The sequence below is a fragment of the Dermacentor silvarum genome, chromosome 1 (genome assembly GCF_013339745.2).
Source record: "Dermacentor silvarum isolate Dsil-2018 chromosome 1, BIME_Dsil_1.4, whole genome shotgun sequence".
Taxonomy (NCBI): Eukaryota; Metazoa; Arthropoda; class Arachnida; order Ixodida; family Ixodidae; genus Dermacentor; species Dermacentor silvarum.
In genome coordinates, this window is record NC_051154.1 from 223495315 (window position 1) to 223510625 (window position 15311).

The 15311-nt window shown below is 46.3% G+C and overlaps 1 protein-coding gene across 1 annotated transcript in view; it reads left to right on the forward strand.

Moving 5' to 3' along the window:
* LOC119436813 (uncharacterized) overlaps window positions 1-15311 on the forward strand; it is a 43833-nt gene that overhangs the window by 23047 nt on the left and 5475 nt on the right. Inside the window, exons 6-8 of the mRNA XM_037703801.2 lie at window positions 1149-1427; window positions 2578-2859; window positions 10401-10555. Coding sequence (XP_037559729.1) covers window positions 1149-1427; window positions 2578-2859; window positions 10401-10555 — 716 coding nt within the window. The remainder of the gene's footprint in view (window positions 1-1148; window positions 1428-2577; window positions 2860-10400; window positions 10556-15311) is intronic.

Consider the following 15311-nt stretch of genomic DNA (forward strand, 5'->3'; position numbering starts at 1 on the left):
GGGGGCACAAAAGCATGCATATCAAAGTGAAAGTCTCTATAATGGTCCACTTGATTAAGGCCCTTAATTTTGGGCTTTAATACTTCTCAAAATTCATGTCATAATTTTTTTTTTAATTTGGCAGAAATGAAGTTTTTCAGAAGACTATTATGAAAATTGTGAGGGAGGTAATGAAGGTGGTGCATGTTTATGTAGAGAAGAGAGTTTACACTGACATCTTTTATGGAATGTAAGATAAAAGGTTGTTTTGGAGAAACAAGTCATCGTTGCTATCTGTGGCATGAGGAGCTTAGCACTTCTGATACTTGACCGGATTGTTGACCACACAGTGTACAAAAAGAATTCTGAAAATAGTATTGCGACTTGCCCGTAAGGAGAACTGGGGCCATTTCAAAAGCCTAAAGGTGTATAAAGTAAGTGCCTTCCGCCCATCTACCTTTTCTTACTCTCTCTAGTCTCTGTCTTTCATGTCAATAAACTTAGGTTTAGCTAAGCAGTGTCTCATCACTGCTTGGTCCCTCAATGTCAGATGGCCATGGCCAGTCTCGTGCGGTCCACTTACCAAATCACAACATGGGCTGATGCCACAGGCTGAGTGATTTACTATAGCAAAATGCAGTTTCCAAGTTCGGCTGTTCTGCAGGGCTGTTTACCAAAAAAAAAAAAAAAAAAACGAGTTCACAGACTACAATTCTTGCTCTAAGGGCTTTACAGGTTCAAACAAGCAAGTACTACATCACCACAATACTCTGTTTCACAATAATGGAGTGCAAGCTACAGCTGGTGCAACCCAATCAGGAGTGTCGCCAGAGTACATCTCATAGGCATGTTACTGTGAAACAAAGGCACAATGCTGTTGCTTACATCCTTTTTTTTTTTTTTTTTTCATGGACACTTGTGTTTGCACTTTCCTATTTACTTTTGGCATAAATACAGGTGTGGTATATTGCATAGCCAGTAGCACAAGACATGCTGGTGGTAGTATAGCATGTCTTGCACTGCTATTTGTTGTTACTATCGTACCACTCTTAGTGTCAGCTGCTCAATGAGCATTTCTAGTTTTAGCTGCAGCTGAATAACTCTGACATCTAACATAGGTATTGCATGTGTCAAATGGCTCTGACTTTTACTTTTCAATTACTCTGCAGGTTGTCTTTGTGGATGCTGTATACAAGACTCAGGGCAAAGGTCCATTGCTAATCCTGGCTGTAGAGGACTCCAATGGGGAAACTGAGGTGGTGGGTTTTGCTTTGTGTGCTGCCTCAGATGATATCACCATCCGGCTGGTGTTGGAGCGTTTCGTGCTGCACGTGGGTGCTGATGCAATTGACCGGACACTGACTGTCATGACTGACCGTGAAATGGTTGAGCGGGGACTGCTTCGCGACATGTTCCCAAATGCTACAGAAGTCATCTGCATGTACCAGGTCAGTCAATCAAGCAGTTTCCTCGCATACAGCAGACTGGGGCAAGCAGGTGGACACACACAAGCTCTTGTGTGTAAGCACTTATGTGTGTCCAATTGCTTGTCCCCATCTGGCACTGCAATTAAACAGTCTCAAGTGTGTCTTACCAGCATGGCCACACCTTCAGCGTGTGTCAAGTTTCTTGACAGGTCATGCCACTTTCAGCAGTTTTGCACCCCTTAGTGATAATCAGCTTGAAAGCCTTGGACTGCAGGCAGCTCATGCCATAACACACGTGTTCAATAACCTATGAAAGTAATACTCCTTTCTCCTTAAAGTTTGATGTGTTGAGCTATCTCTTGTCATTGTCAGTCTGTTTTTTCCTTCTGCCTTGCTTGAGGTTACTTTCATTTCACAGTATCAGTTAAAAATGATAAGGAAGCTTGTGCATGGAAGAGAATTATCATATCAGTGATTGCTCAATCCATGGGCTTTCATTGCAGGCTGCTCCTGGGAACATTTTGGGTTATGCAATGAAGGGTTGATCAGTAAGGCTTGAACTGGGGCTAGTTGGTACAACATCATTCAATTTACTGTGCTGGTATTTTGCACAAAAGACAATCAAAAGGGCACAGATGAACAGGTGTGCCAACTCTCAACTGCTTATTCTTGCAGGCACACCAAATACATAAGACAAGAAAGGGTCACCGAAAATAAATAAATAAAAAAAACAATAGACTAAAGGGAGAAATTGTTTAAAAGCTGCTTCTCCCAGCACCACCAAAGGTGTGCGCACATGGTTTCTTGAATCATTCTTTACCATAATGTATGCTTCTTGTTATGATCTGCATAACTTCTGTCTTCTTGTTACCTAAGTATCTCAATATGCATTTAAAAATTATACATGTATGTCTGTGCTGCCGCTGTTCACTGTTTCGTTGGCAGAGCTGACACATTGTTGCATGCCTGCATTTTTTGGCTTCCTGTTTCTTTTATGAAACCAAATAAATTTCGAACTGTTTGACTGGACCACAGTCTGAGGGTTTTCGCAGAGTTTTCTGCTGTAGAGCATCGAAGGTGCTGGTGCTGTTACATTTTCTGGCGCATGCATGCTCAGTGTACTCTAGGGGGCAGTGTACTAATGGTGCACTGATAACTTTGCTTGCTGCAGGTGCTGCGTGCCTTTAAGCGCCAGATGACAGCTGAGAAGATGGCTCTAAGCCGAGAAGAAAAAGCCAGTGTGATGGAGATCCTGCAGCGCATGTGCCATGCTCGAGACGATGAAGCCTATAATGAGCTTTTCCAGAAACTGGAGCAGGCTTGCTCAGCCAGTGTGCTGGCACACTTTGTGGCCAGCTGGCATGAGATCCGGTCCCAATGGGTGCAGGGTCTACAGGAAGTTCCTACGTTAGGAAATCGCACTAACAACCGCCTCGAATCAGTCAACCAGAAGGTGAGTTTTACATGTGTGCTCGAGAGGTGCATAACAAGCACTAACATTATTTATGGAAGGATAATTAAAGCTCAATAGCTTAAACTTCATTAAGTCAAAGTTATTGATAATTAAAACCAACAGCCATGGTTCCTACCAAGCTATGTAGGACCGCATTTAAGAAAAACTTGTTAATTCAAGTGCACATCAGTCTCTCGCTGATAATTCAGACCACCTATCACTGTATGCCTGTGTGCAAGTGCAATGTGTGGTGCAGTTGGCACCATGCGTCCTTTAATGGCAAGGTTCCTACGCAAAGCAATGTTGCTGTGGACAGACCAGAGACAGAGAGGCCAGAGTACTGGCACAGTTGCAGTTCGCCAGTTGCAGTTTGCAATTGTGAGTTTTAACTATTCGTAGGCAGAAACTCAATTTTCTCAACCTTAGTGGTGTTTACAATAAGAGCAAATTTGCACTTGCACATGTTACTGTCACTTCATTGGGCATACACATGAGACTTTAGTATCACCTAAGTCAGCTTGTGGTGCTTCGTTTTAAAAGTGCTGACAACCACTAAGTGCTTTTTTGTCTGATGTAGTGGCATTTTGGTTATGAGCAGTGAAAACACACCAGTGCAAATGATAATTGCAGTTGTGCTTTTTGGCTTGTGACTAACACCAACAGACCTGGAGTTCAAACAGATATGAACAAGTTGAATTGATAATGCCCGTGGAAGACAGAAGAGGAAACAAGGGGGATGGGGCGTAAGGAACGAAGTGCCTGCGCGGCTGTTGGTTACGATTGCTCGGTGTGACTGCGTTAATAGAACCCCGTTTTTCCTAGCCCGTGTGTGTGGTTGTTGCGCACTTTTTCTCCTTCTGTTCACAACACACTGCTGCCCACAAGCAAACGAACGAGATGGTCAATGATGACAGCAGCGTCTCGTCGTCTTCTAAACTTTTCCGAAGTCTCATCGTTCTCGACAGACTTGTAACCCCTTCTTGCGTGTAAAATTCCCCAGCTGGCGGTAGTCGAATCGGCGCGAATCGTAGCTGTTCTAGTTGTTACATTCCGGGTCAACAACAGCCTGACGCACTGGCTGCGGTGGCGACGGTGGTTGCTGCTGGCGTCCCACCAGGCAGAAACAGAAGCCCTGAAATCACGCGACAGCACACAGGCAACTGGAGGAGCTGTCAGATGAGTTTGTTTTGTTTTATTCTTGGGCCTGTTCATGAACAGCAGGTTGTCCTTGACGTCATCCTGGTTGTCAATGTAGGTGCCACGAAGGCGTCCGCTGGTAGATCGGTTAGGCGGTACGCAGTAGATCACGACAGTACCGTAGCTGTTGCACACTTTCGGTCGACCTTGACTGAAGTCATCTAACGTGGAGTCGTTGGGCATCTCTGACGGTGGCAGACTTGCCGGTGTAGTCGACAGGAAATGGTACGGTCGGTCTATGAATGTCAGCCCTTTGGTGGAAGACGTCGGCGCTGTCACGTATGATCGGGTCGTGGTTGTCTTCCTCTCAGTGGAGAAGTAGCACTCGCGCTGTGGCGACATGAACTGCGGACGAGGCCGCACGTGGTGGTCTTTTTTAACGATAACATAGTCATCCTTGTGAAGGTTGTTTTGGTAGCTCGTGTATTGTTTGTTTTTGAAAAATGTTTTAGGAGGCCTTGACACTGTTGATTTGCTGGTCTTGGGGCTGCTTCAAGCACTGTTTCAAGTGCTGCTTTGCCGGTGGTATTCGGTCTCCTCGCTGTGGTGGTGATGGTGAGTGGAGCAAGAGTTGTGAAAATTTTGACGGTTGAGGTTGTCTAGCCAGCAGTTCGTCTTGCTGTTTTGTATTTGATCTTGCTCGAGGCTCAACTGCTTGCGTGTGACCGGGTCATGTAATTCAGGAGACGTCGTCTGAATGTACAAGGATGTCTTTCTGCTTGTGCATTCCGTCGAGAGTCTTGATGTTGGCTGCTTTGTGCAGATCATTGTATTATCGCATGGCTTCTTTCTTGACCTCTGCAAGATTTTTTTATTCCACTTCGTTTTTGGGCCGCTTGAACTTGTCTTTTGTTCTGCTTGTGATCTGGGGGCTCGTGTCACCCGCCGTGGTTGGTTAGTGGCTATGGTGTTGGGCTGCTAAGCACGAGGACGCGGGATCGAATCCCGGCCACGGCGGCCGCATTTCGATGGGGGCGAAATGCGAAAACACCCATGTACTTACATTTAGGTGCATGTTAAAGAACCCCAGGTGGTCCAAATTTTTTGGGGTCCCCCACTACGGCGTGCCTCATAATCAGACCATGGTTTTGGCATGTAAAACCCCATAATATAAATTAATTTTGGGGGCTCGTGTCAGCGATTGCGTTCTTGTTGTTCAGGTTGAACTGATGCTGTACTCGGTGTGGAGCTTCGGTTGTTGTTCGGGCGGTGTCGGTGGTCTGGCATTTGTGGTGATGTTCGCCTGCTTACTGGGTCAACAGACCGGATGTATTGCCTGCTGGCCTCACAAAGGGCTTGTGGTAATCGATAGTGATTGAATGTCAGCGCAGGAATGAAGACGAAAACGAACCCGGCTGATGGCGCGACGGATCTTCTCATGGTAATCAAGCACCTCGGTGAATTCAGTTTCGTATTCGTCATCGTCGGTCACGAGCTCTTCGATTTTAGCATTGATTTCAGCAAGGCAATGGTCTTTGTCATCAAGTTCGTTTAGGAGCACTTGCGAGTCGGTAGGCATCGGTTCAGTTTCTTGCAAGGCTTGGTTGCAGCGGTGATGACTCGGGTAGCGATGCTTTGAATGACGCCGCGCTGACGGTGTAGTTGGTCCATGATTGGCTGTGTGGACGGCAGTCTCCTTCCAAGGTTTCACAGCACCATAATGTAAGGAACAAAACAACTGCGTATCTGTTGGTTACAATTTCTCGGTGCGACTGCTTTAATGGAACCCCGTTTCCCCTAGCCCGTGCACATGGTTATTGCGCACTTCTCCTGTTCACAACAGGGGATTATAGAGACTGTATGAGTGGGAAAATGGAATGCTTGGCTAAAGGGTTCGGGAACAATATACAGTGTAGACCGCTTATAACGTAAGTTACCGGAGTCGTTAATATCTCCACTATAAGCGGTACCGCACTATAACCAAAGCAACAATTTTCAAGGCCCGCACATATGCAAAACATGTGCACCGAGCCGCCACACGTATGCGACAGTCGAGGAATGCGGCTAGAATGTTTCCATTCAATTTACAGTCGAATCTCGTTAATTCGAACCGAATCACGCGGCGGCGCCTCCGACCGGCATTGCTCCGGCACCGCCATAAAGTAAAAGCTTAGGAGAGACCCCTCAATGCTGCGCACGAACGAAACAAAAAAAAAAGAAAGAAAGGAAAACGCGGCAGAAATTTCACCCTGTCTCAAATGGCAAGGTCGCCGATTCTGCTTTGCGCCGGAACATGCGTGTACGTGCCGACGTCTCAGCCATGTTACGGTAGCCACGTGTAGAAAATGGCAGTGAACCCTTCATTCTCCTCTATGCTTCCTCTACTTTCTAGTCATGTGTTGACCTTGCAAGCTGCGGCTACGGGAAGCAGCGGCGCTGTCCCAGGCCGGCCAACGAAACTGCCCACGCCGGCAAACGCCCGCTTACCGATAACGGCAGAAAACGAAACTTCGGGAAGCTGGCGCCTGGCCGGCTGGAGCGGCGGCGCCTGCACGGCGGCGGGTGCACACGGTGACAGTCGAAAGTGAGGGAGCTACGAGGGAGGGCGAGGGAAGCCACCGAAGCGGCGGAGTTGCCGAGGCGAAATCTGCTTCCCTGCCGCCCTCCTCCCTCACATTCCACGGTCTCTGCATGCGCCCTTCACCGTGCTGTGCCGGCGCCGCCCGCTCCCTGAAGTTTCGTTTACTGTCGTTATCGTGAAGCGAGCGTTGGCCGGCGTTGGCAGTTTCGTGGCCCTCGCTCGCTATGCGCGCCGTGATATTTCACGACTCGCACTCAAGATTCTGGCTTCAGCCTCACTGGCTGTTCGTTCGCGCCACGTGCCCTTCTCCTCCACTCTTCCTCGAGCACTCCTTGGGGCGCCCGTTTGAGGGGAGCGTTCGCCGGCTCCGCTGACTTCCGTACTCCCAGGCAGCCGCACTGTAACCGATATTTAGTTTCACGCAACTGCACTATAAGCGATATGTGTATACATGGAGTGCTATGGGAAAATTAACGTGAGTCTGAAAAGACTGCACTATATCCGGTCCTGCACTATAAGCGGTTACGTTATAAGTGGTCTATACTGTAGTTGGTGATGTGACAGTATGTGGAGTCACTGCATGTAGTAAGAAGATGTAGAGGGTCTACCAAGTGCACATGGAGAAAGAAAACACTGGTGCAGCTAGTATATTGCAGTAAGTCATTTGGGCATTGCATGTTGCACATGGTTGCACATCTTGCTGTTTATGAAGAGTGCAAAGAAAATTCAGTCCATCAAATTCTTTTTTTTTTAAATGAGCTTACAAGAGTTGCTTTGTGAGAAGGTGGGGGATGGGTATCCTATGTTGATAACCAATTTCTGAAGAGCTCTCCTATGTGTCATTCCTCTTATTGACCCTTTTCGCAGCGATCCCGTGGGCGCTGCCATGTTTGATCACGTGGCGACGCGTCCATTGCTTGCCTCAGCTGCCTCCATTGCCTCCGTGTTTACAATGGGTGTACATGACGCCCTGTACGACTCAGGAAACTTCTGTTTCGGGAGATAGCGTAGACGCTGACTGGGTGGTCGACATGAAGCTTTGGCGACAGTTTCAGAGGACACGTAGAAGCGCTTTTGAAGCTCGTAAAGCTTTGTCCAAACGGCACGACCAGCCTATATGGTGATTGTTCTAAGAACGAGGTTAAAAATGTGTTCCAAGCTATCCAAGCTTTCCGCTTATGAATTGAATCAGGATCAGTGTGTTTTGCTCTTCATTCTTTATTTGGAAAATACAGTTAAACCTGGATATAACGAAATTGACAAATTCCCGGAAAACTTCGTTATAAAGAAGATTTCGTTATATGCAGGTTCGGCACGAAAATTTGAAAAAGAAACGCTTACCATATTTACTCGATTCTAACGCGCTCTCGATTGTAACGCACACCCGTTTTCCGTTTTCGTCGAAGCACTCATCCTTGGAATGTCTCACCAGGTACTGGATGCGTGGACGCGTGTCGCTTCGCACAAGCGCGAGGCATCGGAAACGAAGAGCGAGCGTCACGATGGCGTCGTATAGTAGAACCCCGCTGTTACGTTCACGGGTGCTGCGTTTTCCTGGCTGTTACATCGTTTTCGGCCGGTCCCTGCACAGCTCCCATAGAATCCAATGCATTGGTAACCCCGCTGTTGCGTCGCAACTGTGGGACCGTTCCCCCATCATACGTTGCGAACTGCCACCCCGCGCCGGCCTGAGCGGCCATTTTGACTTTTCATGTCACTTGGCTTGGTGGCTTGACAATAGCATTGGCCGCCCAAAGTGCCGGGAGCGACACTTACGACGTATTTTCGGTTTCCGCCAGCAAAAGTATGGCCCTTGAGATCCGTATTTGCTATCTATAGATGGTGTCTATGACGCGTTGCAGCCCTAAAGTTGGTTTTGGCTCATAGATGTTCCTCATAAAGTCCAAGAGCGATAACGCAGTCGCCGCGCGCTGTATGCTGTATGTGCGAGTGAAAACGTGCGAGGGGAGCCAACGACCGCGTCTAAATCTCGCGTGCGCAAGAAAGAAAAGCAGGGAGGAAGCGCGCCTTCTTTCGTTGCGCTCGAGGCACCAGCGAGGGGGGAGGGATAGCGGGCGGCGTTGTACTGTACTCTGGCATCAACTGCATATTGTGCGGCGGCGCGTGGTCACGCGGGCCGTATCTTGAAAGCTCTCTGCGTTGGGGCAGAATCTAGGCAGTGTAGGTGCATCGGCGGCTCGTAGCTTTGTGCGTGCTGTGTGTTCTCGGAGCTGAGTTTGCGTTGAAGCGATAAACAACAGCACGAAGGTCACTTCGCTCGCTTCTTTGACAGCGCGTGTCTGCGCTCATCGAGTGTGATGTGTCACAGCGTCTGCCAGCGCGTCGGCAGCATTAACTGGAAAAGGAGAGTGCCGGCTTGGCGGGCTAGCAAGCTGCAGCAAGCGACAGGGGTTTGAATGAAGGGAGGGGTAAGGTCACGCCCACGGCGGCAAGTTCGCTGGGTCGAGGGATGCAGGCCAGCCTCGCACACGCTCGCACGCATGCACACGTGCGCTCGCTTCGCATTCCGTCGCGGCGGAGAATTTGCTTCCGGTTGCTGCTCGCGCAAAAATGACAAAATTTGGGGCGAAATCTCTAGTTGTCGGCGGGGAAAATTCGTTATTTCGAGGGGGTCTCCCGCTGCCACTTCGTTACGTAGAGGTCTCAAATACATGTGCTTCTATCGAGCAACGGCGGGGAATAGAAAAACTTCGTTATATCCAGGAATTCGTTATATGGAGGTTCATTGTAAGCAGGTTTAACTGTACTTTAAATCAGTTGTTTGTCACGTTTCCGACTCAGTGAAGTTCGTCGGTGTGGTCACTACCAGATTATTTTCTGCCTAATCACTCGCAGGTGTGCCGAGTTGCAATAGATTTAGTCTTGCTGCATATAAGGCTTGGAACGTAGCTGTTCTGTACTTTGTAATAGCTTGTAGCAAAGATGTATTATCGCTAGTAACTGGCTTACTCCTGTGGACCATCACGAAATATTCAGCTTCGACCATTCGTGTGCTGTCGGTGTAGTCGGTGTCAACCATGCTTTCGCGCACTGATTCAAGCATGCGCCCATTCACATATTCTTAATACGTTGGCAATAGGGTGTGCGTAAGCTTGCATGCAAGTTGGGGTCGATGTGTGTAGATAACGTGCGCGAAACTTACTATGCCAGGAAGCGACGCTACTCCCTTTGTCATTGTTTAACGAGCGATACTCACTCTTGCTGAGGTTCCGGGGTTGAAGTCTTTTCTTTGGAGGTTAGCGATACAACGCTGGCGGATAAGTGAATTTTTTTATCCACGAGGAATGTGGTACATCGAGAAGGGCCGGCAACAGAGGCTGTCCGTATGTAGCAACGGTCCATGAACTTGGTCAAACATACTCATTCCATTCAATCCTTAATATCCTTAATATGCCAGTCACTATTTTTGCAGCCAACTATTGCACACATCTTCCACCACTCCACATTTTGCAGCATGAATTGATCACAGTGCGTGATCGAAAACCCAATTTCATTTCCGACAGCTGATTACACAGAAACAGGGCAGAAGCGGTAATGGTTTCACATTCGTGCGCTTTCGCTGAGGCAACGTATGGCGCGCCGCTGAATGCGCCATCTCGTTTCTCTAGAACAAACTGCTCCGCGAAAAGGGTCAATACTGCCACCAAGTTTAGCTGCCTGCTTCATGAGGCTTTTTCTTTTCTGTTCTTTAGGTTTCTTTTTTTTTTAAACTTGTAAGCCTATTTCATGCTAGAGCTTTTCCAATCCTTCACATGTAAACTAACTGCCACTCATTATTTACGTATTCCTGCCAACCACATAGGTGGCCCACATGGTGGGCAAGCATGAAGTTCTGGACCAGCTATTTCATGCACTCAAATGCTTTGCGACACGCCTGCGGATTGAGCGTGACCAGCGAGCCATGCAAACTATCCTCAAGATTGCGGCACCACCCAACATGACAGAGGATGAGCGCAAGTACGCTGTGGGAACCCTTGTAAATGTGTACTTGTGCTTTTCATTGGCCAAACATTCAGTTGCAGAATGGCAATTGGAAGTGCTCCAAAAATGTTCTCGCGAGGGTTCACTCCAGCTTTGATAATGCTGCCAAGAATGGTGCGAGCTATCACGAGAATACGTTTGGTACAATTGCAAGTGCTCGTCCACTGAAACTCTCTGCTCTCTTTAAGCGGCTTCTAAGCTTTTTTGTATGGTGCAGTTGTGATCATCTTGAATTATTATATGGTTTCGGATCATTTACCGTAATTTTTGTCTTAAACGGGCCCTGAACCACTTTTTATTGAAGTGGACAAATGCATTTGAAGTTAAATTAGACTGTTTCAGAAATACTTTGCCACAAAAAGTCCTTCAGTGTGTTCAACAGAAGCGGAGTTATTGGCAATCAAGCATGCTGTTCCCGGTGCTACTGCTCCTTCAATGATTTGCACTGCGAAGGCGACGGCAGAGCAGGGTGGTGCCCAGAGTGTTCCGCCTACTCAACATCACCGTGGTGCACAGTTCAAATTTGATTTTGGATGTTCACATAGATGCCACTATGTCTGATTTTGGCGCCTACGATGTGCCAAATGTGGTTGTCCTCTGCGAGCCGCAGTGCGCTCAGCCAGTGGACTCGTCGCTGCATCCCATGGCGGCCGCGGTAGCTACGCTACGTAGCAGACCGCAAGCTGCATGCAACTGCAGCATTTGCTTTATGCACAAGAGGGCTAGAGCGCGCGCTCGCGCTCATGTGCTCCTGTCTGGCTGTGCTACGTGGTGCGGAGCGGTTATGTCCTGCACCAGCTTGGCCGACGGATAGTAGCCACATCCGACTTGCACATTTTGAAGCGCTATCAATACAGAGATTTAGCTTCTCTGGTATTCCGGTAAACGCAGGCAGGCTTGGGCGTCTTACCAAAGAGACAGAGGCGTAAACGTGAGTGGCCTGCATGTTGCAGTCACCTGGTGGTGCAGAGCTCGGTCAGACAAACACAGAGCTGATATTACAGTAACCAAATGTATTCTACGTCGCTGCTGGTGTAAACTTTCGTTAGCAGTGCAGTTGTGTTGCTGCCAAAAATTTACACCTGGAGCAAAGTGAAGTACGCTTGGTTACTGCAATATTAGCTACATTTGACTGAGCTCTGCACCACCAGGTGGCTGCACCATGCAGGCCACTCACGTTTATGCCTCCGCCCCTCTGGTAAAACTTACAGTCCGCCTGCATTTACCCGAATACCGGACATGATAAAACTCTCTAATAACTCATTATGGAGCGAAGTCTGCCTAGGCATCTAACCAGGAGCAGCCAGGAGTGAACGCGCGCTGGCATACGTGCGTGTGGTCTGACGTTAAGTTTAGCACGGTTCGAGGCTAGTTGAGTGTTCAAAACCAGTTGAAAGTAGTGAGACCCGATGGCTACAACACCGATAAACTGCAGGGTGGCCAAAGTTTAATTCCTACGCAGGCGGCCGCAGCTGAGCGTGAGCAGACGATAGTTGGCTTCTTCCGGAAGGTACATAATTATTATAGAAATACGAAAGCAGATTTTTGCTTACTTCAGCCTGTTTATTAAACTGCGTCAATAAATATGCACAATAACAGTAGGAAGAAGAGCACTGATCCATACACCCCTCTTGATTAATGTCAGCTATTGGCCATTAGCAGCCGCGTATGGAAATCTGCTATATTATGAAATAAAGCGTCCAGAAAAGAGTGAGGAGCAGGCTTCTGTTGAAAAGAGAGCGTTTGAGAGAAAGTAAGCCCGCGCTCCGCTTGCGAGACCCACGCGCTGCGCTCGACTGCAAAATTTGCCTGAGATGTTCACAGCAGCATATGCTATCTGTAGACAGTGTTAAAGTGTTTCTTCACCAAGCCTGAGGGGTGGTTCAGGGCCCCTTTAAGGTAACCACTTTGAGCCAACTTCACAGTACAATTGAGATTGATAAATAACAATTTTGGCAATATAGCCGCATTTGCTGTAACTGCTTGCCTCAGGTAGCATTATCAAGTGGCAGGTGATGCTCTGTTGACAGGGCATATGTTACCGTTTTCCTACTTTTGCGAACTGAACTGTGGCATCTGTTGTATAGAACAACATTGGGGTCCACCCCATGCAATTGAGGCACTACAGGTAGTAAGGCTCTTTAAAGCATCACTTGCATCATACATACCACTGACTTCGGAACCCATCAATGAAAAAACATAACATTCAAGTTTTGCACTGTGCAAATACGGTGAAGTCAGTTCTTAAAGAGTGAAATATTACTTGATTGTTACCCTTTTTTATTTCATGTTGTCTATTGGTTTAAAATAGTTTTATTATCATATCATGAGGTTTCATTGCACTACTTCATTTTTGTTGAAATTAGTGCAGAGAGAATGCCTTTTATTCTGCAGTTACTTCCAGTATGCCATATTTACATACTTGTAACAAATCTGAATTTTGTGGTCAGAAAAACGAAAAATGCAGTTCCTTCGACTGTGACATGCATGTTTTGACTTACTTGCGGAAACATGTTCTTTCTGCTTGTGTAAGTTGGGCACAAGCAAAGCGCATTTTTTCCAGTGAAGGTTGCATGGTACAATCTTTTGGGTGTTTGATTTTCGGTGATGTAGTAATTATTCTGGTTCAGGGAAGTAATTCTCTGCTTTGAACACCCTCTGGATAAATTTACATGTCGACTTTAGGCATACTGATCTTGTAAATTTAAATTGAGTTTTTCATTGCTTGGCCCAGTCTATTGCGACTTATGCTGTATTGATGGACACAGGAAACTAGCTTGATCATGGTGTAGGAAGCACATCGGCTCTGTGCACCCTGCAGTTTTTTTCAATACACTAGCCTGCAAAAGAAGAGTAAGGTGCAATGCTGGCGTCATCAAACGCGACTTTCATGTAAAAAAGGAAATTAGCTGTGTTCCAATTGGGAAATTTCTTAATCTAATTGAATACAAATATTCCAGGAAACAACTTCAGAATATCAAAGCCAACCAAATATTTTCTCATTTCTAAGCAAGATAAGGTCGCATAGAGTCCATTTGGTAAAAAGAAGGCTTATTTACATAATTTGAATCATGTAATGCCGTTCATAAATGGACGTCCGATAGGCCGAACAGCTTGTCAATGAGAGACAACTAAAAGGTGATCATGTCTAGTGCACTGTGACAATGACAATAACATTGTTTCACAGTATCTTTGTTGAATGACTGCAAATTATTATGGAAGAATGAGTGGCAGCATGTGTTTACTCAGTAACTGCTGCCTCTGTGTGGCAGCTGTGGCTCTTCTGCAGCAATATAATTCAGAGCAATCTTCATTTGCAACGCTCTTTCTCCCTTAGATAAATGTTATTTATTGTAATAGAATAGAAATCATTATTCGAGAATTTCATATAGAAAGTTCTCATATCAAATGCTAATCCAGTAGCAAAGCCCTTGATTCATATTTAATATTTGAAATATCTGTACACCCCTAAAGAAACATCATTCAGAAGTAGAAGCCTACACTGAGGGATAAACTGGCATAATTTGATACGCAGGAGGCGACTGTCAGGCAAGGAGAACAGTTGTTTTGTAATACATGCACAGAGTGTATGACTTTCTCACGTACACCCTTTTCCATGTCCAACTTCACTGGCTGACTTTAAGCTAGTTTGAGAGGTAGATTACAAAGTTAGTTCCTATTCGAAGTTACCTTCATGTTAGTTTCCTATTACAGCCTATTACTTCAGAAAAGCTTTGAAAGGGTGAGAACAACACTCATCTATATGTTCCAGAGCATTGGGTCATTGAGGATGCTTTGACTAAATAGCTTGATGTCATCATTAGTTACTCGCAACATGGACTCTCAGCTTTTGATAAACCTTAAGAGAGAGGGTGTGTTTCTAGAACTTGCACTGCTTGCACCTGAACTGCTTGTGTCTCAACCCTCATTATAATAATTCCTTAAAAGAGATGTTGTGATTGAACAGATTTTGTGTAACGTGCCTTTAAGCTGTACAGTCAAACCTAGTTATAATGAACCCAGATAGAGTGCATTACGTTAAATATCGAGCAAAAAAGAAAGTTAGTACAAGAACACATACAAAATATATTCCTCCTAACGAACTGCACATGTGATATATGGAACTCTGAACGCCTACGACTACTGCAAAAATGTGTCTGCAGCTGGCTTTCTCACAATGCGTGTTGGCATTACGTGAAAGCCAGCTGCAAAATTACAAAAAAAAGAAGAAGAAAAAGAAAAAAAACAAGCCGGTTCTCTCACAGAGGAGAGCGGGGTTGATTGCGGGGGCATTGGGCAGATATGGCTCATTTGCGCGCCAATCACATGGTCGCGCACTAAGCCTATCCGGTCTGCGTAATCCAGTCTCGGCGCAGTTTCCCCACACACATACATAGCTCATTATCTGTCGGGAAGAAGCACGTTATCTGCTGTTTTGTGCCTTGCTAACTGACCCAAGCATGGCAGCACGTGGTGACATGGCCACCACTAACTTGTACAGCGAACCAATCAAATCCTTTGTACATCGAAGTTGGAACGAAAATTTGCTAAAATTCTTTATATGTGTGTTCGTCTATATTGAACTATTGGATATAGTATTGAACTAATCGCGGCACATATTGTGATTCGTTATAACCAGGTTCTACCTTATGTCAGAACTGCTAACTGCAAGATTTTATGGTTTATTGTAAAAAACTATCAAGTTTTCATGATCAAGAATCTTTAGAATGGA